Below are 24,137 nucleotides of genomic sequence, written 5' to 3' on the forward strand. Positions count from 1 at the left end.
CCTCTGGATTCAAACGGGAGCCCCGTTCGCATCCTAAGCAGAACGCAACCCACGTGTGCGTGGGTCGCCACTTCTGCGCATGCGTGTGACGTCATTTTGAGCGGCGAACCCCGGAAGTAACCAACCTGAAGCATATTTAACCCGAGGTATGACTAGTAACAAGCAGTATTTTTGTAGCAACTAGCTTGAACCAGAAAGTTCTCTCCTAACAAAAATCAACTTGCAAAAAAAGAAAGCTGCAACTGAATCAATACTTCTGATGCATTTATGATCTTTATTTTCATTGGATGTGTTTCATGTAGAACAAAAAAGGTGACACCCTGTTTTATAAATAGAGCACTTAAGTGATTCACAGACTGACTCAAATGGGGAAAAAATCCTATAAGTGAAGCTTAATAATCCATGGTTGCACGAAATTAACAATTTCTCTGCTGTGCTGTGAGATTTAAACAGCAGTATGTTGGTATTAGCATTTTTATAACCAGATGGTGCTATTTCATTATTAAATACTTCATACCAGAGAGATCAATGGTTCTTGGGAGTGACATGCTAACTTTTTGTATTTTAAAATAAATGCTTTGGTATCAAGCTCTCATGGGGGGGGGGAATAGTAAATACCCAGCTGCTGCATTTAAGAGGTATGTGGTAACAGACAAATATTAAGCATAAGGCATTCCATCATGGAAGACAGTTGGGTTACTTTCATAGTTTAGCACTTCAGTTCACCTGCTACTATGAAAGTCACTCAAGTCAGTGTAAAATTAGCACACATAAAAGTCACTAACTGAGGCAATTATGAGATCTTTGTAGCCATTGACTAATGCTTGAGCATAGCATAACTTCATTTATCATCACTGTTTTACAAAATTCCATGATAGTGCCACCACATCAGTGGTTTGAGATATAATTGTCAATGCACAACTTTTGGCAAAAAATCATGATTGTGTATTTGAGCTAAAGAAGTGACCTTAAAAGTGGTGTTACCCTATTGATATCAACAGGCCTTACTGTCATTTTTATGTTTCTAAAATCATGCCTGTTTATATAGAAAGTTGTCATTTTTAAAATGACATCTGCATCTAAAATCAGCTCTAGAATATGATTGTCCACCCTCAGCATAGTGGAGTGTAAGGAGGAGGAGAAAATTGGGAGTTCTAGCTCAAGTCCATTAATTCTGCAGCAGACAATGAAGTAGAATCCTTTTGAATGCTTTCAAAAAGTGAAGACATTTCAGGATTTGCTCTGATCTGAGAGTAAAATTCTGCCATCACAGGGCTTTTATCTACATCAGGGATGGTCAATAAGGCAGCTACTGCCCTCATTGCTGAGCGTTTCAGTTCATCTTGCTTCTCAAATTCCTGTTTTACAGAGCCAGCTTTTACCTAAGAAAAATAAGACATTTTAAAAATGACCTTCAGGTAGAACAAAAATTTGCTAATAAAAATCAAACTGACTATCAATCCTGTAACTGGAGAAATTGCATTGAGCAAGCAGAAGTCTTTGTGTGAGAGGAACAGCAGCACTGAATAAAACACAAAGATCTTACAAAGGCGTATAGCAGAGATTTTCAACCTTGGCCAACTGCATTCTTTCTGCAGCACCACTGTGGGGCCCAGGAGCCCAATTACATCACCACTTGCTTGCAAAGCTAGCAGCCTCACCCTTTTTCAAACACCCTCCTTGTGGAGTGTTCCTTTAGCCTCTCCCCTCTCCTTGAGGGTCTTCTGGGCAGCTGCTACTGTCACACTGGTCTCTGAATTCCCCACCCCACTCCAAAAAGGTGCCTCCCAGAGGCACCATTTGCCTGCTGAGTTTATAGCCAGGGCTGCTGCAACAAACAGCTGTGCAAGCCTTTGGGAGGCAGAGATGAGATGGGGCATCTGAGGGAGGGAAGGAAAGAGGGACAGAGGCCAGTGTTGCCTGTGGCACTCAGATCATCATTCAAGGCACCCCAGGGTGCCACAGCACACTGGTTTAAAACAACTGGCTTACATACAGGGTTACCCTCCAGATGTTGGGCTCCCAACTCCCATCAGTCCCAGCCAGCAGGTCTAGAGGTTGGGGAATACAGGAATTGTATTCCAGCAACCTCTGAAGGGCCAAGGGTTAGCTATCCCTGGCTTACAGCAATGAAAGGTAGGTATCCTGTCTAGCCTGAGAATGGAGGGCAGGGGATCGAACAGACCTGGAAGCAAACTGCTCAAGGAAATTAAATACTTGAGCTTTCCTAGTGTATTACCTTTGTAGAGCAAGTTGCTCGCAGGGGTTCAACTAGTCGTTCTAATCTTTGTAGGACTGCATTAGGACAGAGTGTTGAAAGGCGAGCCAGCATAATGAAAGTCAGCATCTAAAAAAAAAATGGGGGAGAAAAAGGAAAAGGCTACATGAACTATTTCCCCCGTGAAGATTTTCAGTGCTACAATTTCCAGTAACTTACGATCACTTTCACACAACAGGTTCAAGCAACCATCATCGGCCTCAAATGAATCACTGCACCAAAGTTCCCATTGTATTTTAAAATGATGGATTTTTCTATGATAAACCAGGGAAGCAAATGACAAAACTCCATTATTTGGCTGTTTCCCTAATCCTAAAAACTCCGCAAGAATGGCAGTGAGTTGCAGGCCGGCAACACTTCCTCCCTACTCTCCCTTTCCTATGTAGAAGTGATGTCCAAACACTGATCTCCTGAGTTTCAAAACCACTAAAAAGGGTTTCAGTATTTAGGAATATATAGAAGAGCTCATGTTCAAACAATTAACACCCAAGTTTAGGCATTCACTTGCGCACAGGGAGGAAGAAAACAGCCTTGTTCTCTACATGGCGTGGGAGCAACCTCCAAACAGCCCTTAGTGAAGTAGTAACAGATGAAATAAGCTGTGCTGCTAATGAAAAGGAGGTAGTTACCCTGATGTCATAATGATCTTTCAAGCCATCCTCCACGTGATTCAAGTACTCGTAAATGTCTAGTCGGTCAAGGCAGCTTTCCAAAAGTGTGTACATGCACTCAAAAGCAGCTTTCCTTACATCAAGGCCGTCATCTACTGTGTGTTTGAATGGCCCCATTTCTACCTAAAAAAAGAAAAAGGGGAAATGCTATTATACCTGGTCATTCCAAGAGAGAAGAGCTTTCCAGTAGGCAATATCTGCATGACACCAGCGTCGACAACATTTAAATCCTCTCTTCTATATCCGCTGCTGCCTCAAATATTCCCCAGAATATACACAGTCCCTATCCTGAACAATGAACTATACCACATAGTTGCCCTGAGGCTACAATCCTAAAAACACCAGGAAGAAAGTTCAGTTTAACACTGAAACGTAAGTGCATAGGATTGCACTGTAAAGCTTAACACAAGTTGTACTACAAGGGGAGAACATAACTTCTTGAATTTTATAAATCATTAGAAGGGATGCCAAAATTTATATATGATGAAATGAACAGATCTAATTTCTGCTAAAGTTTATATGTGCTATTAGACTTTCCACCCAACCAGTAATAATCACAAATCTCTGCACTCCCCTGCTATACAAAATTTTAAAGCCCATTTATCCTTATCCTGATTATTGCCTATTTATTGTTGGTAATTACTTTTGACATTAAAGCAAAGACATTATCAGCAAAGCATTTTTTTAATGTGTGTGTAAGCTGGGGTTTGAACTGTTTCAGTTGTCAGAAAAACATATGCTACTTCATGCTACTCCATGCTACTCGTAAGGGCATTAAAATGCTATAGCGTCCATGAAACTAGAAGCCAAACCACATTTTCCTCTCTTTTTTTACAGTGAAATTGCTAAACCAAATGTCAATCTATGTATTCTGTTTATACAATATATACAGACTTTAGGCGAACAGAACCTATGGAGTTAAACCAAATAAATCCACAAACTACAGGAAAAAGCCAAATCACAATATGAAACTGAAATGGATAATATTATCTTCATGGGTCCATACCTCCCGTATCAGTTCCCTTCTAATCTTGGTTTCATTATACAGGTGGGGCAGTACTGTGCTGAGCTGGTCTCTGATCAGAGTAGGTTTGTTGTGAGCAGCAGAATTAAACATAGCTAAAGCAACACGTCGAACATTCAAGTCGGGATCCTGAAGTGTTTTTAAGAAGTCACCTGCATAGTAATAATACAAAAAGCAGCTTTTACTTCAAAACCAGCTGGGAAACAAGCAAGTGGTCACCTTGTCGCAGATGTGGAAGAAAATATTCTCACAAGATCCAGCATGTTCACCTTTGATCAGCATGGGAACGTCACTATGAAATGACAGTCTCACTCCATAAAAGACAGACACAATACCCCATCAACTGAGTCACACCTACGGAAACTGTGAAAACAAGGTGTTGGCATTGTAGAAACAAGCCACCTTAAACCCTCTTTTCTATACTTCTGACCCTGATGCCCTCTGGATGTTTTGGACTACAACTAGCCCTAGCCAACATGCAGCTAATCCAAAAACATTGGGAGGGCACAAGGTTGAGGAGGCCTTCAGTGACTAGACTAGCTGCATCTGTTATTAACACCATTCCCTTTTTCCTTCATTCTCTGAAAACTAAAACTGGAAACAGAACTCAAATGTATTAGAAATGTCAGAATATATAGCAGCAAGCAATTTCTTTTTGACAAACCTGATCATGCAGTATTGAAATTAGCAGCCTCCACATAAACTGAACTGCAGATGAGGTTTGTCCAAAGCAAAACCTGTGCATGGCTGGAACTGGCTTCTGCTGAGACCATAGGACTTTGCTTTTCTCTTCTCGTGGGCCCTCAAACGTCTGATCTACAGGAGTTAAGGGACTCTCCAGAGCAGATTTTAGGGCTGTGCAGAGAAAGCCAAGGTCTTGTTGTATGAGCAAAAGTCGTCTTGTACAACCTTTGATTCCATCCGTGATTTTTAAAAAATTCTCTCTTAATTCTCCACCTATGAGGTGGCTCCAAAAAACTACTAAATTCACCCATCCTTAATCTGTGGATAGATTACTGTAGAAATAACCAAGCCATGTATAGAAACAAACAAGTTCCTGCACAAGGAGCATTTCCATGACATAACCAGCACCAAAGGATGGGGGGCACTACTATCATCAGGGTTGTTTTGAGTTGTTCTCTGGCACCATGTTTATGCTACCCACAATGTAATCAGTGCTCTTCAAGTCCCCCATTAAACCAGGGAGGAGGCAAGGAGGAACCAGGCGTAAACTCAATCCCAGTATGCCTTTCTCTGCTTTAAGGCATAATGGCTAATATATTGAAGGGCCTTCTAAAACATGCCTTCAGCCTTGCAGTTCCACTGATTGTGGTTAAAGAACTCCCCCCCTAGATTCTTTATTTTTGAGTAAATGGGAATTGCAGGCAGTTAAAGCAAACCTCTTGCACAGCCACTGTGTATTGTTTATCATAACAAAACAGTGCCTGGTATTCTGATCACCCAGGGAGGTTTCTGTATGAAACAAAGATTTACCTATGCATCCTTTAAGAAGGGGATCAATGGGCTGTGGATGATCTGAAATGGTGAATTTGATTGCAGTTACTACTGTGCTTCGAGCATATGGTGAACCTGCAATCAAAACAGAGGAAAGAATCGTCTTAAGAAGGAGCATAGAGATCAGATAACAATATTTTATTAAGGTTGCTATTCAGATTCCGCCACTCCAAAAGAGAGAGACACACACACACACACACACACAGAGAGAGAGAGAGAGAGAGAGAGAGAGAGAGAGAGAGAGAGAGAGAAATCCAAGCTAAGCCAGCAAACAGGAATATTAAGTGTGCATGGCATACCTTTTTTGGTACTCAAGTGATGTTACCAGCTGGAGGACTAAAACTATAACTAACTTTACATTCATCTCCCTGCTTAAGCCACTTGGCAGACAGCTGCAGTTTAAGCAGGGTGGTCATCTAATGGTCTAATAAAATAAAATTTTTATGCAGACTGGCAGCAGCTGCAAACTGTCAGATGAAGGGTAGGGTAAAGTGACAAACAAAAATGCTTAATAGTATGAGCAGAATTTTACTGGGAACATTTAGCATGGCAAAGTAATACTGTATTGTCTAAAATGGGATTTTAAAAACCTTTCCAGTGCTTTATTCCCAAGCATAAACACTGGTTTAAAGAAAAGAAAATCTCCGTTTAATTTCATTCTGGAAGCCCACACCTCTGTGATGACTCCTTAATTTCTCCCTCTGCATTAGTCACAGCAATAAGAGCCTACACCCATTTTCTGCAATGCAGAAGTTTCCCTCCTAGATGAAGCCCCTTGAAATGGGGAATATGGCCAATTGCTCCCCCATCATATAAAGGTAGTCATCCACAGAGCTGCACTCAAACAATTCTGTCACAATAGCAAGCCCAAATGAAATTGGAGCCCTCTTCCACAGTATGCTTATTTTATACACAGTGGTACCTCGGTTTACAAACTTAATCCGTTCCTGAAGTCTGTTCTTAAACCAAATGCGTTCTTAAACCAAGGCATGCTTTCCCTAATGAGGCTTTCCGCCACCAGTGCCTTTCCACTGTTTGGCTTCCATTCATAGACTGAGGTAAAGTTCGTAAACCAGAACACTACTTCTGGTTTTGTGAAGTTCGTAAACCAAATAGTTTGTTAACAGGACTGTTCATAAACCGAGGCACCACTGTATAGAAGTATTTCTATAATGTATCACAAAATAGCAAGGCAGCGTACACTGATAAACATACTTTGCGGGGGGGGGGGTTACAGATAATTTTTAAGGCGACTTGGCCTAGTGGTTAATTCAGAACTGCCCATTATATTTGACACCCCTCTGTTAGGCAAATGTTAATACATCTGAAGAAAACCTACTTTGTTAATACCCTACAAAATATGGTTTCATTAGGAACGTACAAATGTAGAAGAGAACGAGTGTTTGCCCTTTTAAATAAAAACCTAAGGGTTTTTTTCCTCTTAAAAACGAATACTGTAGTTTTTTCTTCATAGAGTCATCTATATACCAGAATAGTCTCCCCCACCCTTTTTCGTTCCCATTTTGTTCTCCTAGCTGGAATATCTCTCTTGCCTTTTCTCCTCCAAAGCTACACACGCATCAATATACAGAAGAGCCAACCAACAAATTATTATAATTTGCTGCAGCATCTAGCGGCCCATCCACTAATATTATAAAAATGAATGCAAATGCATAGTTTTAAGTAAGTTTTGTGAGTTTTAGCAGAGTTTTTATGCCCAAGGTTATTATGCACAGAGCTCTTTGATTAAGCCATCTATAAATCCTTCTAACTAAAATACGCCAACCAAAATCCCTTTTATCTACTGGAGAGGGAGGCCCTGCCACTAGTTCCAGCTTTAGGGCCTGCCCATGGAGACGCCACCTTGGGGGCTTCTACCACCTGAGGCCGTTGCTTCACTCAGCTTCATAAGTGGGCTGCCCTTGCTTCCACAGCACTGGCTCAATGACAGGAGTCATGAAAGGCACAGGGGACCTTAGTGCCAACAGCATCTCAATAGTGCTACAGTTGGGCTTGGCCTCCTTGTTACCTGATGACAGCTGTTTTTTCAACCTGGGCAGCAGCTGAGAAGGATTCACCACGGTCAGTTTCCCCAGGCACTCGGCGACTACATTGCGAGTCCCTTCCTCAGTGCATTCGCAGTGTTTGAAGAGCAGGGCCCAGATGTCCTCCACGAAGGGTTTCAGGCTCTCTCCCGGAGAGGAGCTGATGACTTCCTTCAAGGAGTGGAGCAGCAAGTATTGCCGTTTAGGCTGGCCTCCAATCTCTTTGAGCATGAAGGGAAGGTACTCTTTCAGGCTGCCCGCACTGATGTTGCCCAGAGCGTAGGAAGCTGCCGATTTCACCTCTTCGCTGGGCGAAGCGAACGCATCCAATATCACGGCTTTGAGCTCCTTCTGAGCGCTGAGGTTCGTGGTGCGTCCTATTTCGGCCAGTGAAAGGAAGGCCAACATTTTGACAGCAGCGCTGGACTTGGGATTCTTCACATCCTGAATGAACTGGTTGACCACCCCGGGTGCTTCTTTGGGGCACACGGAAGAAAGGGCTGCCACGCACTTTGCAACAGAGTGATAGGCCTGCTTATGTAAATTTGCAGATGCCCCGCCAGGGCTCGAAGTGTATATAGGGCTAGTCAGCTGCTTCATCAGTTCTGCATAACTCATGTTGACTGTCTTAGTTACAACCAATGCTTGGAAGAAGTCCACAATGGCTTTCAGGGCCCCGCCTTGCATCAGAGGCGAGTAAACAAGCTGAAAGAGTCCCGAGAGAACTGTACCACTGATCTTCGACAGGGACGAGGGATAAACCTTAGCTAAGGTTGTAAGGAACACGATAGCCACCTGAGAAACGTGCATATCGTTCTCACTGATTAAATCAGGGAGCTCTACTAGAACACATTCAATCATGGCCGGCTTGAGGCTGTCGCTGTAGTTCTTGATCAAGATGTCGAGAGCCGTCAAGGTACTCAGTTTCAAGGCACGCTGATTCTTTCGCAAGAAGGAAGCCAAAATGGGGAATCCTTCTGCAAGAATGGGCCTCAAGTCTATTCTGAGTGGGGAGCTAGCAATTAAAGTTAGCGCTTTGACTGTGGTCAGTCGGGTTATTTCGTTTTTCAGCCTCTCCAGGAAAATCTTCAAGGTTGGCTGGAGATCACTGCTTAGGTAATCTCCAAGGTTGCAAACAATTTGCCCCATGCAAGAGATGGCCCGTTCTTTCACCTCCTGGTCAATGTCAGCAGCTTTCAACCTCTTCAGAGTAGCAGAAAAGAGGTCTCTCACATAGGGCTTGGCATCAAACGTACAAGGCACATCCAGGGGCCGGATGATTTTCACCAGCTGCTGCGTAACCAGCAGAGCTTCTGAAGTTATCTTGTAAAAGGGATCCCCTATGCAAATCACAACGGGGGGCAACAGGGCCTTAACATGTGGGTGGAACACATCCCGGGAGTGGTTGCAAAGGACGACGTGAAGAAAAGACAGCGTATCAATCTTCATGTTGGAGGAGCTGGATTTATCAGTCAGGGAGAAGACAATGCCTGTTTGGAGAAAGTATTAGTCAGCTTGGTTCTATTTTTAGAATACAAAGTTAGCTTCAGACAGAATTAAACTCATACAAAAGAGAATTGGCAGGGTGGGGATTTAGTCACAGATAAATTTGCATTCTTTAATAATTTGCACCTTCCGCACAATTTGTTTCATGTACAAATCTCTTTGGGTGCCTTATAACAGCTTACAGAAGTCATTCCCCTACTATATAGCTCCTCGGAGGGCAGGTAGCTCTGCTCTCTCACCACACTCCAACTCTATCTAAAGCAAAGGTGTGCTGGAACAAGCTCACCTCAGAACTGGTCACCTGCCATGTCTATGCCAGTGACAGCTCTGAGCAAACACTCTGGCTTGAAGTGATGTGTGCCTCCACTTTGTATGAGAATTTTAGATAAGAAAGGCAATCTACCCTCAACCCATGAAGTTCAAATGGATTTTTAAAGGACTAGATAGTACCAGCTCTTGGCTTCTGCAAAGCCAATGGTAAAATATCCACCGACTTGTTCTGAAGGAGCAGAAGGTTAGCTATGTATGTAAAATAAGCCACCGTCATATGGTTTAGGTGCATCACACTTGAAAATGAAAAATATTCTATACTGAACACCTTTTGCCCTGCTACGTCCCCTCCCTCTTGACAAGTTTTACCAGGTACTAGTGCAGGTATGTGATCTGCAAGGCAACCAGGAAGAACATTAGCCAGTTCTGTCAGGAGAGTGAAGCAACCCTGTCTTGACTTGACACTCTTCTCTTTGAGCTGCTTGTGCAAGGCCTTGACGATGTTTGGAACCTGTAAGGTTAGAAAGAAACTCATTAGTAACCCAACACGAAGCTAAAGAAGTAAGTGATCCAAGTCTAAGACTGGGCATTAATCATTTAGTATGGAATGGGAAGGGGAGCCAATTTGCAAATGGTTTCTGTTATGCAGGAAAGGTTATAGTCGTGGATTGTTTCTTCATAATATTCATCAATGTGGACATGGGTGAGCTTCTCAGAGGGGGGCAGGAAGCAAACACATAGTGGATCCAATTCTTTTCAGATAAAAAGTTTTTCACATGAACTATTCTTCCAAAGGTATGTTTTTTAAACAACAACAACAACTGTACTGTGTGTCCAAACCTTTGGACAGGGGCCATTTTTAAAACTTCAGATCCACCAGAATGTTCCCCCAAGATCCACAAAGTAGGATCATTCAAATCAAGTACATTTCAAATCAGTGCATGCCCTATCTCTGCAGGCACTCAATAGCCACAGACCCCATTGCTATCAAGCTGAGATATGGATTCAGAAAGTGAAACACAACTTTTAAATGGCAGCTAACATTTTGCTCACTTCAGAATAGTAGCTGCTTTGCTACAGCTGCTAGAGAAATCATATTGTTTTGAAAACAATGCAGTGGGTGTTGATGAGTTATTTTCTTATTTCATTTTCACAGCACACCACATTTTCCTAAGCTGACAGAAGACCCAATTACGTGAATGGCACACTATTAATCAAGCTGCAGATTACCTTTCAAGTGGCAGAGCATATGCCCACACCGCCTGGGGTGGGTGCATGGGGTGCACCCCCGAGGTAGGTGGGGGGCAGAGCCCATGTACCACAGTTCAGGAGAGGAGAGGGGCGGCGAAACTGCCACTGACTCTCTTCCTGCTCTCCACCCCTGGGTCACACCTGACCCAGGAGCGGAGCTGCTTCAGCCAGGCTCAAGGCATGCCACAGCCGAGGAGGGTGGGCTGGAACCTTACCGCCAACTCTCCTGCTCCCCCCACTCCCAGGTGAGACCTGACCCCAGACCAGAGCTACGGCCAGGCACAGCTTCTTAGCACACAGAGCTAAGCTCCAATGAAGGTGCCTGTTGTGCAGGTGCCTGGTCACTCCACCCTATAAAAATTGCACCTGGACCACGGCTGCCATGACCTCCCCGCCATGCTAAACCAGTGCACCTTTCCTCCAAGGCGTCTGCAGAGAGGAAGGGCTCCTCCACAAAATAGTAGGCTGCATCTTCCTGTTACTGCTGTCTACCTACTTATGGAACCAGATCGTCATATCAGAGCAAGCTGTTCCTCATCAGTTGTCTTAAGGGCAACAGAGCTCCATTTGAACCAAGCCAGTGAGTCTAATGTAAGTTCAGCATTTTGAAACCACCTTGTTAATCCAGGGATAAGGAATCTTTGGCCTTCCAGCTCCCATCAGCCCCAGCCAGCATGGCCAATGGTCAGAAATGATGGGAGTAGGAGTTCAGCAAAATCTGGAGGGTCGCAGGTTCCCCATCTCTGTGCGAGGCAGGGTCATCTCTTCAGACCCCTGGCTCCCTGCTCCATCACTCACCTGGTTCTGGAGCATGGTGAGAGGTATATCCTCCTTGCTTGCCTCATCTGAAGCATGCAACCAACTCTGAATGGGCAGCGTTTGCTTCAACAAAGATATATAAGCACAGAAGATGTCTGCTTTAACATTCTCCTCCCTTTCCTTGAACCTGCTTATTAAAGCCGGTGAGAGTGTTTTGTAGAAATCCTGCAGGAGGTCATGCCTGGTGCTGACAATAGCCTCAAGGCACTTCGCCGCAGACCTGCGAACTTTCCAGCTAATGTCATCATCGTCACTGTACTCATCATCACTTTCTAAGGAGGAAAAGTGGAAAACCAAGCATTAGGAAAGTGGGAAAGTAGGTCTTGACTACTTTAGGGTGTAACGGGTCTACATACCATTTCTCTTTTTCAAACAAATAAACCCAAGATGAACAATGCGACAATAAACCATCACTTCAAATCTTCCCATAACACTGCAGTACAATAGGATTTTGATATAGTTTTCCGTCCAGTTAGAATTACAAGGAAAAGGGACAGAGGGACAAACTTCAGTACGGAAAAGAAATGTAAAAGGAAAAAGGTCAAGTTGGTTGCATGTCCCAGCAAAAACAAGAGAAGGGGAATCACTCTCTTTCCTTCTGCTAGCTGCTGGGTACACTGGCCTCTCAGTGGATCCTGCTATGGAGGAACAGAGAGTTGAGAAATAGCCAGTCTCAGTCATTTATAGCTAAGCCAGACCTCACTGCCTCTCCTGCTTAAAAATGAAAATAATTCAGTTCAGTTGATCCATTTAAACCTATCTTGCAGATGCTCCAAAATTCAACTGCACATGCTTTTGGAGAGTTAATTTACAGTTACTTCAAAAGCAATGAACATGTTGTTTTCATGTTCTGCTGACCATGGAAATATGAGTCTCTCCATGCCAGCCTCTGGGCTGGACGGCTCAGGAAAGAGACAGAGAGGTTTGAAAGGACTGTTCAGGATACTGATGGGGCAGCCAAGGCTTCTCTGAATATATCACCATCAGATTCCTAAGCATGCCGTACCTTGTTCCTCATCCTCCCCATTTTCAGTTTCCATCATTTCTTCTTCATCCTCCTCCTCGTTGTCATAGTTGTAGTTTGGGTCATAAGTGATATATTTGAGGCACAATGCTGTCACACTAGGAAGGTGAGGGCCAATTTCTTTTGGACACCTTTGAAAACAGCAAGAAAAGCTCAAATGAAAATGGAACAAAATACCTAATTCAATAAATAGTATTCTCCATACAACCAATTAATAACAGTCTCTGGCACCCCCAAGACTTGAAACACCTTACATCAGTTTCTTGACATGAGCCAACTGTGACGCGGCAGCTAAAAAAGCCAATGCAATTCTGGGCTGCATCAATAGGAGTATAGCATCTAGATCAAGGGAAGTAATAGTGCCACTGTATTCTGCTCTGGTCAGACCTCACCTGGAGTACTGTGTCCAGTTCTGGGCACCACAGTTCAAGAAGGACACTGACAAACTGGAACGTGTCCAGAGGAGGGCAACCAAAATGGTCAAAGGCCTGGAAACGATGCCTTATGAGGAACGGCTAAGGGAGCTGGGCATGTTTAGCCTGGAGAAGAGGAGGCTAAGGGGTGATATGATAGCCATGTTCAAATATATAAAAGGATGTCACATAGAGGAGGGAGAAAGGTTGTTTTCTGCTGCTCCAGAGAAGCGGACACGGAGCAATGGATCCAAACTACAAGAAAGAAGATTCCACCTAAACATTAGGAAGAACTTCCTGACAGTAAGAGCTGTTCGACAGTGGAATTTGCTGCCAAAGAGTGTGGTGGAGTCTCCTTCTTTGGAGGTCTTTAAGCAGAGGCTTGACAACCATATGTCAGGAGTGCTCTGATGGTGTTTCCTGCTTGGCAGGGGGTTGGACTCGATGGCCCTTGTGGTCTCTTCCAACTCTATGATTCTATGAAAAACTTCACCATACTTCTTAATTAATTGTGATTGATTGCAACTATGAGTCTCAAATGCACACATGACCCTCTCAAGCGCTGCCTATTCATTTCAACAAAAAGGCAGATTCACATGCACAAAGGAATATGTATGCAATCGGGGTTCTACTGAAATCAATCTGGAAACTGATATTTGCATAAAATCATTATCTGGACCAGATACAATTCCACAACTGGACCACTCTAGGCAGGATCACAGGAGAGGTTCAGTGTGTCAAAATTTCCCTTAAGAGTTATACAAAGCACAAGATCTCTTTTCATAATGCCAGGTTCAATCTCACTCTATTCCTGTCTTTTTTAAATGACATAAACCCTTTTCTTCATTTTATTTAACCTTTAGAACAACGAGGAAAAGGAAGTTATAATCTTCCCTGAAAACAAACTATTGGGGATTCCAGCTGCAGAAACATGACTCAAGTTTCAATTGTTTTAGAACTGCGACTCTTCACTGCAAAATTTCCAGATCCACCAGATGTGTCCCACTTGATAGGTCTCCATTCAGTGGTAAGTTCCTTTCCAGGTGTGGTTATGTCACATAAGGAAATCATTACATAGGCATGCAAGGGGGCCAGCCAACCATCTAGAAAACATCACTGGAGGGCTCCTGAGGCACATTTCCCTTAACCAGACAGCATAGATTTCCGGATAGCAGCTTATTGGAAAGCAGACTCTTCACACACACACCCCCCCCGAAAAAATACACAAAGCAACATTGCATGCTGAACTTTGCATGTCACAGAAAACCAGACCATGATAAACATACACAAACCTTCTCACAAAAGACTCAAAGGCCTGGAAGCAATATTCCCTCAGCTCATCATCCTCAACGTTGCAGTACTGAACGATTAAGGGGATCATCTTTTCCAGATAGTCTCCTAGAAGACAACGAAGGTGTGAACCATTAAACATAAATTTTCCCAGGCCTAGTGAGTAGTCAGGGGGCTCCTGATAGTGCTGGAAGTAAAATCTGAAATATCATCAGTTTTTCAGACATATCATAATGCGTAACTATCTCTACAACGTGAAAGGAAGCCCGTATCCAGTAACAGCAGTACAATGGCAGTTTGCATGTTAGAAATCAATAGATCTGGGACCACATAAATCCAAGAAATAGTAGCAGCCGCAGTGAGAATATCTCCTTCATCCTCAATTTAAATCACCCGCTGAAGTTTTTTTTATTGCTTACAATTATCCATATGGAGCATTTTCCCAGCTCATTTGCTGGAGCCATCTGAATTGATCTGTTCTGTATATATCTTTGACACTTTCTTCACTCCTATTCTTTGCTAGTGGCCTGTTAGAATCTTAGGCCAGAAAGCTGGGCTCTCATACACCTGGGCTTCTTCCAGCCCCATTGATCCTGGTATAAAAGGTTCTTAGCTTACCCAAGCAATAAAAACTGCCTTTGGCTCCTGCTTACGCAGTAACACACTCAAAGTTGCTGCAGCAGGAAAAGATGTTATGGTAGTACAACTAGATTCCCAAGATTCAGGAGTTCAAGATAGGTCCAGGTAAAAATCCCACCTCACTAGAGGAATGAAACCAAGAGCTAGGGGGGAAATATAGGCATAGAAATCCACCTGGGTAACAGCAGTCACAAGTGGCAAAGCCTTCGCAAAACAAGACTTACCTATGCGGTGCCCAGCCTGCCTGCTGATTCCAGCAATACACTGGATGTATGTTCTGGTGGTAGATGTGGAGTTGTTTCTCTTCAGCTCTGCTAAGAGGTGCTCCATAAGCTCTGCAAAAATGTTCCCATTGCAAGTCAAAACCAAGTGGCCAAGGGCAATGATGGCCCTTTTGCGCACAGCCAACCTGGGACTTGTCAGCTGAGGAAGGAGGCAGTTCAGGATTGAGGAATGGAAGGAATACAGAGTCCCCCCTAACCTGCAGCCATGGGCAAGAGACAAAGGAGACTCGTGTCAGCATAACTCCTTGCCAAATAGCAGCCACATAAACGCCACGAAGAAACAACTTGCTGGCACTTCTCTACACCTTTCTACAACAAAATGAGGAACAGAATTCACATATTTTCTTATCAACACAGTTTTTAAGAACAAGTTCATTAAAACCGAGTTATGATTACTGCCTAAACTGATTTTTCTCTAATGTGTCATTCGCTTGGTGCCAGGGAAATAACACACTTTGCAAAGCATAATAATGCTTCTGTGCTCTTCATCTCTAGAAAGCTGCTGCAGACGCAACCTACTACACAACTGTTTGAAACGTTTTGTTTATACCTGCTCAAAATATCTGACAAGATGTCAAGAGCTTCAAGCTGCACAGAGACATCTTCTTGCTTTCCAATGGCTCCAGTAAGCTGGGCTGTGATTTTTTTGCATACGTTGGCTGTCATAGTGGAACCTATTAGGGTGGGGAGAAAACCAGAATTAAGGGGTGAATGAATGAAACTTTATTTGCATCAGCCATCGGCCATAGCAACAAAAAACAATGTGATATACACAGAACAAAATAAAAAGTAAATTCTATAAAACACAGTTTAGGTTCCTGAATCAGCAGTCAAATAGTAGACCCTATTCTGTTTGCCCCAGCTAGAAACGTGGCAACCTTTGCAGTCATCTTCTCCTCTTGATCTGCCAGGAGAAACGACACTGTGGTAGTGGTTGGGCGACCCGGAATGGTCAACAAAAGAGGGGAATTGAGGGGTTTGAAAAAGAACAAGGAAATATATCTGGCAATGCTTCAAATGTAGATTATCTCCCTTCGACTACGACAATTTTTAGTCAGAGTGGTGAGATTTGCATTAAGTCCCAGTGTAATTTTCAACAATTTCATTTCTAGCTTTAAAAGTAAAATAAACTCTTTCCACTCAGGACATGAATGCATTTCTGTTTAATAGCTTCTAGCGTTTGGAAAAGGAATTTTACAAAACTTCAAATAGGAGAGTTTGGTTTTTGGTTTTGTGCGTTTTACCTGTAGATGGAGGAGGCAACTCAGAAATGACCGTCTTCAGCCCAATACTGGAGATGTCCCGGAGCTGTTCCTTATCCGATAACATGTTTGTACACAGTGTATCAACAATTGTTTCCACCTGATATTCTTTCACTTTGCTCACCAAAGGGCCCAAACTGCAATGCCAGGGTGAGGGGGTGGCAAGGAAGAAAGAGATAAGAGGTATCACACATGAAATGAAGTTGTTCCCAATAGAAATCTTCTGCAGACAAGGCTTGGAAGATGACAGCTATAAAGGAAATACTGTACTCATGGGAGCAAACATAGGAACTTGCCTTATACCAGGGGAATCTTTCACAAGGCAGCATTGGGAGATGGCAAGTCAAACAAAAAAAAGTACAGCTTTCTTTTGCAAGCAAATATGCACACACATATGCTGTAGGATCATCCATAATCCCCTCAAGGGTTGTGTCTGTGGACAGGATCAGCAGGCAAAGCCACAAACCAGAAACTGAACCTACATTGTGTGAAACAGCAAGTTTTCATACAGGGTGAAAAGCAAAATACAAGATGACATAGCCTATGCAAAACCTGTCCAAGCCTCCTATGGATTACTTAGCAGTTTTATGTTTAAAACCCAAGTTCTGCTGTAGCTGATGTAGAGGGGTCTTACCATTTGACGGCCAGGTTTTGCACCTCCCCGTTTTTGTCTTCAAGTAATTTTAGAAGCATTTTCACAACTTTTTTCTCACTGTCTTCGTCTAGCTTTATGGAATCTTTCTGCAGTTCCATCATCAGGTCATTGGTAGCCATAAACCTGGGGTGGGGGACACACACACACATATCAGCAATAGGTTGTATTGATTGGCGCAAGCAGTTCCATTTTAAAACGGTCAACAGCAGAATGGAAGATTAAAATCCAAAGAGCTGGAGTGCAAGGAAGAACAAACCTTTACCAACAGTAACTAATCCATAGCTTGCCTACTAGTTAAATCAATATACAGAATCCCCTTAACTAAAGATAACCAGGCATATGGAAGCAAAGGATTTACTTAGCTTAAACCAATTTTTTTATTTTAAAAAACCTCAATCTTCCCAACACAACCACACTTAATTCTGCACATACTGCATAACTGGAGAGATGTGCGTGATTTAAGTATTTACAGCAGCAAAACACCAATGGGACAATGGCGTACTCCATCTGTTGCACAAAGGTGTGAAGCAGCTCTGAGAGCCTTCACTAGCTGAAATAGTCATACACTTATCTTCCCATCTATTCTCAAGTGCAAGGTGTACAATTAGAGAATATTAAGGATTCTCCTTTATTAACAGAATGCAAGGGTGCTAGCTTATACCAAAGTGCCATGCCAGACACAAAGCCAGCACTTTATCAACTGGTGCTGGAAGAGGCAGCGCTACACATAAACAAAACTTGGTCCACACCTCAGTGTTTAATATTGGCACTTCCCTAGAGATACTACCACCTATTGCAAAACATTTCTCCGGGATCATGTACAAAGTGCAGCTCCCAATTCTGCATAATCTCCAGCCCTAAACAGCCATTCTTAATGTACCATTTATCTTTGCTTGAGAATCATTAGCACATAATTTGGACAGGGCAGGGGAAGCTGTTAATATTTGGCAAAATCAGATGCGAAGGACTTCAAAGCTTTCAGTGAGGGATTAGCCTTGAGAATTGGGACAGGATTTTCTACATATTTGGGGATAGGGTGAAAACTCACAGAAAGGCATTATTTTCAAATGCTCCATATATAAAAGTGAACAAGTAGCGTACAGGAAGCAGACCTAGGTACACCAAAGAGCTGACCATTTCAATGGCACCCACAAGGTGTTTACTAAAAACCTGTGGTGTTACAGGTAAGGCGTTATCACCATTCATAGGCCAAGCCTGACTTGTGAATTCCTCACAGCTGATCTGTGCCACAATCTAAACTTCTCTCTATTGCCTTCTCTGCATTTTTTACTCTCTTCCATATCTATATCCAGGGCTTTTTTTTCCCAGCAAAAGCTCACAGGAGCTCAGTTCCAGCACCTCTTTCTAGAAAAGTAGCACTGCCTAAATCCACTTTGGGGAGAAGAGATGGAATAAATGGAAATGAAAGGCTTCCTTAGGAACCTAGAGTTATTTGAAATGTACTGTATATGAAAATATACAAAGCCCCAATCAACCTCTCCTACCTAGCTCTTTCCCCCTTTGCTGCTGTTGCAAAAACATGAACACTGAAGTGGGTAAAGAGAAGAGGAAATAAGGGGAGCTCTTCCCACACATAGTTCCTGGAAAGGGCAGACAGAGCCAAAGAAGTATGCAATATGTGGAAATATAAATACATTTGGCTTATTGCTCCAACATTAGTCCTGCAGCTGCCTCACTACCACCATCATGAAACTAGTCACCAACCATGATTTTATCCACTGTGTTAGCTAGCTGCAAGCCTCACAGGTAGGATCTTCAAAAATTAGGTATATAAGGCTGAAATCTTATATACTCTTACCAGGGAGTACGTTCCACTGACTTCAAAAGGATTTACTTCTGAATAGACATAGATAGGATTGTGCTGTAGGTCAGCATCAATATACCTGTTTTTTTGTGGTTGCTGCAAACCTTATAGGTATACCTAGGCCCACACCTCACCTGAGTATAGTGACTCCACATGTGGCATTGATGAAAGCACCCAACACTCACTGCTGTACCAATGTGATGCCCTTGGCCTGCTCCTAATGCCTCAGAGTGGGATGTTCTATCAGAGTAGAAGTCATTATCTTCATTCTCATCACACATGGGCTAATCACAGAACCTCACAAGTTTATGCCTTAAAGCTGCCACCTAGACACACCTACTCGGAAGCAAGTTCCACTGAAATCAGTTGGGCTTTGTTCAGAATATATTCATTTAAGATCAGAATATAAGAACTTTAAAAAAAAACTTCTTTGGAGTTAATTATCCCATTAAGGTTTTATCTAAAATATTTAATAACTACAGTATTCCTTCTGAAGACTTTTTTAAAAAAAAGACTTCTGCTTAAAACTGGAATCTTAAAAGAGCTGAACTCTCAGTTATAAGTAACCACTGGAAATAAGGTTAAAATAGTAAGCTTTCAAAATACACAACTCAGATATATAATTGAGACACTGAAAAATGAGTAAAACTGGTTCAGGGCCTTTAATAAATTCACAGTGCAATTGGAGGCATGCTGTCTCAAAGGTCAGCCCCAGTGGATTCAATAGAGCTTTCTCCCATGTAAGTGTTTACAGGAATACTTTATTTTCAACACATATTATACACACAGTAAAATAGTGTACTGTATAAACAATTATGTTTATTCACCAGGCCATCACCACACTGAAATGTAAACATATTTCAATATCATTCCCCCAAATATACAGTGGTATCTCGGGTTACATACGCTTCAGGTTACAGACTCCACTAACCCAGAAATAGTACCTCGGGTTAAGAACTTTGCTTCAGGATAAGAACAGAAATTGGGCTCCAGCGGCGCGGCAGCAGCGGGAGGCCCCATTAACTAAAGTGGTGCTTCAGGTTAAGAACAGTTTCAGGTTAAGAACGGACCTCCAGACCGGTTGGTTAAAGGTATACAGGTCGGAGCTAAACAGTATAAACTGAGAGCATTTGCAGATGACCTAGTTTTGACGTTACAAGAGCCAGAATCTAGTACTAAAAGAGTTTTAGAACTAATTCAAGAATTTGGTCAGGTGGCAGGATTCAAATTGAACAAGTCAAAAACTAAGGTTTTAGAGAAAAACTTAACATTGACTGAAAGAGAGAAGTTTCAGAGTGAAACAGGTTTAACTGTGGTTAAGAAAGTGAAATACCTGGGGATTAACATGACAGCTAAAAATGGGAATTTGTTTAAAGACAACTATGAAAAATGTTGGATGGAAGTGAAAAAAGATTTAGAAATTTGGTCAAATTTGAAGCTTTCCTTGTTGGGTCGAATTGCAGCTATAAAGATGAATGTATTGCCTAGAATGTTGTTTTTGTTTCAAACATTGCAAATTGTGGACAAGATGGACTGTTTCAAGAAGTGGCAGAAAGACATTTCTAAATTTGTCTGGCAGGGCAAGAAGCCCAGAATAAAATTTAAGATATTAACTGATGCAAAGGAAAGGGGTGGATTTGCCCTGCCAGACTTTAAACTTTACTATGAATCAGCAGCGTTCTGCTGGTTGAAAGACTGGCTGCTTCTTAAGAACACAGACATTTTGGATTTAGAAGGTTTCAACAATGTTTTTGGGTGGCATGCATATTTGTGGTATGACAAGGTTAAAGCACATAAAGCATTTAAAAACCATATTGTTAGGAAAGCATTGTTTAATGTTTGGATTAGATATAAAGATTTATTGGAAAATAAAACCCCAAGGTGGTTGTCACCAATGGAAGCAAAAGCTCAGAAAAAGCTCAATATGGAGGCCAGATGGCCGAAGTATTGGGAAATTTTGGAACAAGAAGGAGATAGACTGAAACTGCAGAGTTTTGAGAAACTAAAAAACAAAGTGCAAGACTGGCTTCATTATTATCAGATAATGGAGGCTTACAATTTGGATAAGAAAGTTGGCTTCCAGGTGGAAAAATCTAAATTGGAAACAGAACTGTTAGAACCCAAAACTAAGATTTTGTCAAAAATGTATATAACTTGCTGCTGAAATGGAACACTCAGGATGAGACTGTCAAATCAGCTATGATTAAATGGGCACAAGATGTTGGACATAATATTATGTTTGCTGACTGGGAACAGTTGTGGACCACTGGGATGAAATTTACGGCATGTAATGCCTTAAGAGAAAATATTATGAAAATGATATACAGGTGGTACATGACCCCAGTCAAGCTTGCAAAAATTTACCATTTGCCCGATAATAAATGTTGGAAATGTAAAGAAAATGAAGGTACATTTTTTCACCTTTGGTGGACGTGCCCTAAGATTAAGGCTTTCTGGGAAATGATTTATAACGAATTGAAAAAGGTATTTAAATATACCTTCTTGAAGAAACCAGAAGCTTTCCTCTTGGGCATGGTCGGCCAGTTGGTGTTAAAAAAGGATATAATTTTCTTTATGTATGCTACAACAGCAGCAAGAATACTCATTGCAAAGTATTGGAAGATGCAAGATTTACCCACTTTGGAAGAATGGCAGATGAAGTTGATTAACTGTATGGGATTGGCAGAAATGACTGGCAGAATCCGTGACCAGGGAGAAGAGTCGGCAGAAGAAGATTGGAAAAAATTTAAGGACTATTTACAGAAATATTGTAAAATTAAGGAATGTTGAATGATGTTGGATTGAAATTAAGTGGTTTTTAGCTGTAATGGTATAAAGGAATATGAAAAAATGGTTTTTTATAAGTAAAAATTTAAGGTTATAATAACCTAAGATATTGGATAGAAAATAAGGTGTTTTTATAAGCTGTAATGCTTTGACATAAGGATTTGCTGAATAAATAATTTGAATTGGACTACAAGAAGGGGAGGTATGAGGAGGTCAGGGAAATATGTCATTGAAAACTAAGTATTGTGAACTATATGTGTTTTTAAACTTTTTTGTTTTTTTTGTTTGTATAAAGATTGGAAATTTTAATAAATATCTTTTTTTAAAAAAAAAAAGAACGGACCTCCAGAACAAATTAAGTACCTACTTAACCTGAGGTACCACTGTAATCAAATTCTATTCATGAGTACAGTAGTCAAGTATAAATCACACTGGTATTAGAAGGTGATGAGACACCATACCAACCCAATACCGTTGGCACATCAAGCACACGATACCCTGATTCCTCCTCACAATTTTGAGCATAGAACATATTTTTTTGCATCCCTCAAATACAGGTAACCCTAACGAGAATCCTAGTGCTTGGATTTAGACCAATTTAGGCCATACATTCCATGGAAATCAAAGGGATTTCCTTCCTTCCTTCCCTCTGGGGAATGTTCAACTCTATTAGCACCATACTCTGGAGGGCAGAGCTACAAATCCTCTTTTACACATTTGGTGGCTGATTTCCCACCCACTCCTCTTACTTAGTCATACTGTATAGTGATTCCTTCAAATATGCAGCCGTAACCTACAGCCCGCTTTCAGCTGCTGCTTGCAAGACTTGAATGCATCTTCTTCCAGTTACAAGTGAACTTCAGTTTGGTTTCCTCCAAACACCAGGGCTTAGTTGGCTATTATTCCCCAGCTTTGCGAGATCAGATTTGTTTTTCTTTAAAAATGCACTGAAGGCGACCAATCGTCTCCCAAATAGTAACAGCTGATTAGGAAGATTCCCCACCCACTCCCACCAGGGCCCACTGCAGCTGTCTAGCAGCAGTGCATCTCTACCTCGGTCTCAGAGGAGGAACATAAAAGGTTATCATAACATCAGCTACCCAGTGAGAAATTTTAGGACGGCAGTATTCTCCTTCTCAACCCTGGAAGCCTGCAGTACGTTTCATAAACGTCTTATTAGCCCTGTCTATAGATACAGCACACACTACAGGCCCCATAGTATAGGGGGGAGGGGCGATATTGCACGGACTACAGCCAGTGAGCCTCCTTAGTTCACATCATCCCCTCTAGAAGGGTGTCCTTTTTCAGGCGTAGGTATTTTTAAAAAGCCTCCCCCTCTCCCACAACCCCCTCCATCTAAAAGGTTTGCAAGCAAACACGCAAACACACACACACGTGTGTGCAATCCAAAAAGCCAACAACATACGAAACCTCAAAACATGACTTTACAACATGCACCCACGCAGAATATTATATGCACCAAACGCTACCAAAGCTCGGGTCCTACCTAAAATCTTTGTCGGTGGATGTCATCTTCTCCAAAAGGTTGGAGATGTGATAGGATATGTTAGTCATCTTGGACAGCTGGCCTTGGAAGACGATCTCTTCTGTGCAGCCTGTTTTAAAATATTATATAGGTGTTCAGGAAGGAGTTGAAGTTTCTTGCTGCCCTAAGAAGGGGTTCCTTCTGCTGGAGATCTGCATGGAGAATATGGCGACAGGAGGGACACCGTGAGACGGGGGTAGTGTTTTTCCTCTCTCTCTCTCTTTTTCCTCCCTCTCCTACCCCCTCCCCTGGTTAGAAGTCGCTGGAAAAGCTGAGCCCCTGCACTGTTATCATAGGATATATATAGCCTATAGTCGGGGCTACGGCTGGGCCGAGGGCGCCACCTACTGGCAGATATCCGCAGCCTCTCAAGTTACAGGAGAGGGGGGAAGAGAAGGCAGCAGCTGCTGCGCGTCTTTTCACCCCATTCCAGAGGATGCTCTGCTATATTGCTGCAGTGGGACTGCAGGTGTTTGCTAACATCCTGCATCTTCTTGCAATGAAAGAAGCACCAGCGATAAATCCCCCCCTCCGTGCTGGGTGCATGGTGGGTTCAGCTGAAATTAATAGCTGACATGGGGGTGGGCTTGTCTTGAATATCAACTTCTCTCTAGAAATTAATCAACTGTTCCCCCAAATGGAAGAACAGGCACAGCTACTCACTGTCTGCACAGCGCTTTCTAAATTGAAGAAGAAATAATATGCAATATTGTTTTTTTAAAAACCCAGCTACATGCAAGCTGAGATCTCTGAAGGAATAAATATAAAATTCTTTAAGTGAAATAGTATGGAAAAGGAGAAGGGTTGCAGCTTCATGACAGGGCATCTGCTTTGGCATGCAGGAGGTCCCAAGTTCAGTCCTCAGCATCTCCAGGTAGGGCTGGATAGGTTTCCTACCTGAAACCCTGAAGAGTCGCTGCCAGGCAGTGTCAACAATACTAATCCAGATGAACTAATGGCCTGACTCAGTGTATGGCAGCTTCCTATGTTCCTATGGAAGCGGTTTATTTATAAATTACTTACAAACCAATCC

The 24,137-nt window shown here is 42.3% G+C and overlaps 1 protein-coding gene across 1 annotated transcript; it reads right to left on the minus strand.

Annotated features, from left to right (window-relative positions):
* Window positions 1-256: 256 nt before the first annotated feature.
* Window positions 257-23,353, minus strand: LOC128408413 (cullin-associated NEDD8-dissociated protein 1-like). Its single transcript, XM_053378093.1, has 15 exons — window positions 23,066-23,353; window positions 16,926-17,069; window positions 16,274-16,428; window positions 15,580-15,703; window positions 14,970-15,226; window positions 14,109-14,214; window positions 12,386-12,534; window positions 11,359-11,651; window positions 9,679-9,820; window positions 7,518-9,023; window positions 5,468-5,563; window positions 3,956-4,125; window positions 2,908-3,072; window positions 2,240-2,347; window positions 257-1,382 (listed from the first exon to the last, which is right to left on the minus strand). Exons 1-15 carry the CDS (start codon window positions 23,131-23,133, stop codon window positions 1,155-1,157), a joined length of 3,711 nt encoding a protein of 1,236 aa, XP_053234068.1. The 5' UTR covers window positions 23,134-23,353; the 3' UTR covers window positions 257-1,154.
* Window positions 23,354-24,137: the final 784 nt, after the last annotated feature.

Source organism: Podarcis raffonei, chromosome 2 (genome assembly GCF_027172205.1).
Source record: "Podarcis raffonei isolate rPodRaf1 chromosome 2, rPodRaf1.pri, whole genome shotgun sequence".
NCBI lineage: Eukaryota > Metazoa > Chordata > Lepidosauria > Squamata > Lacertidae > Podarcis > Podarcis raffonei.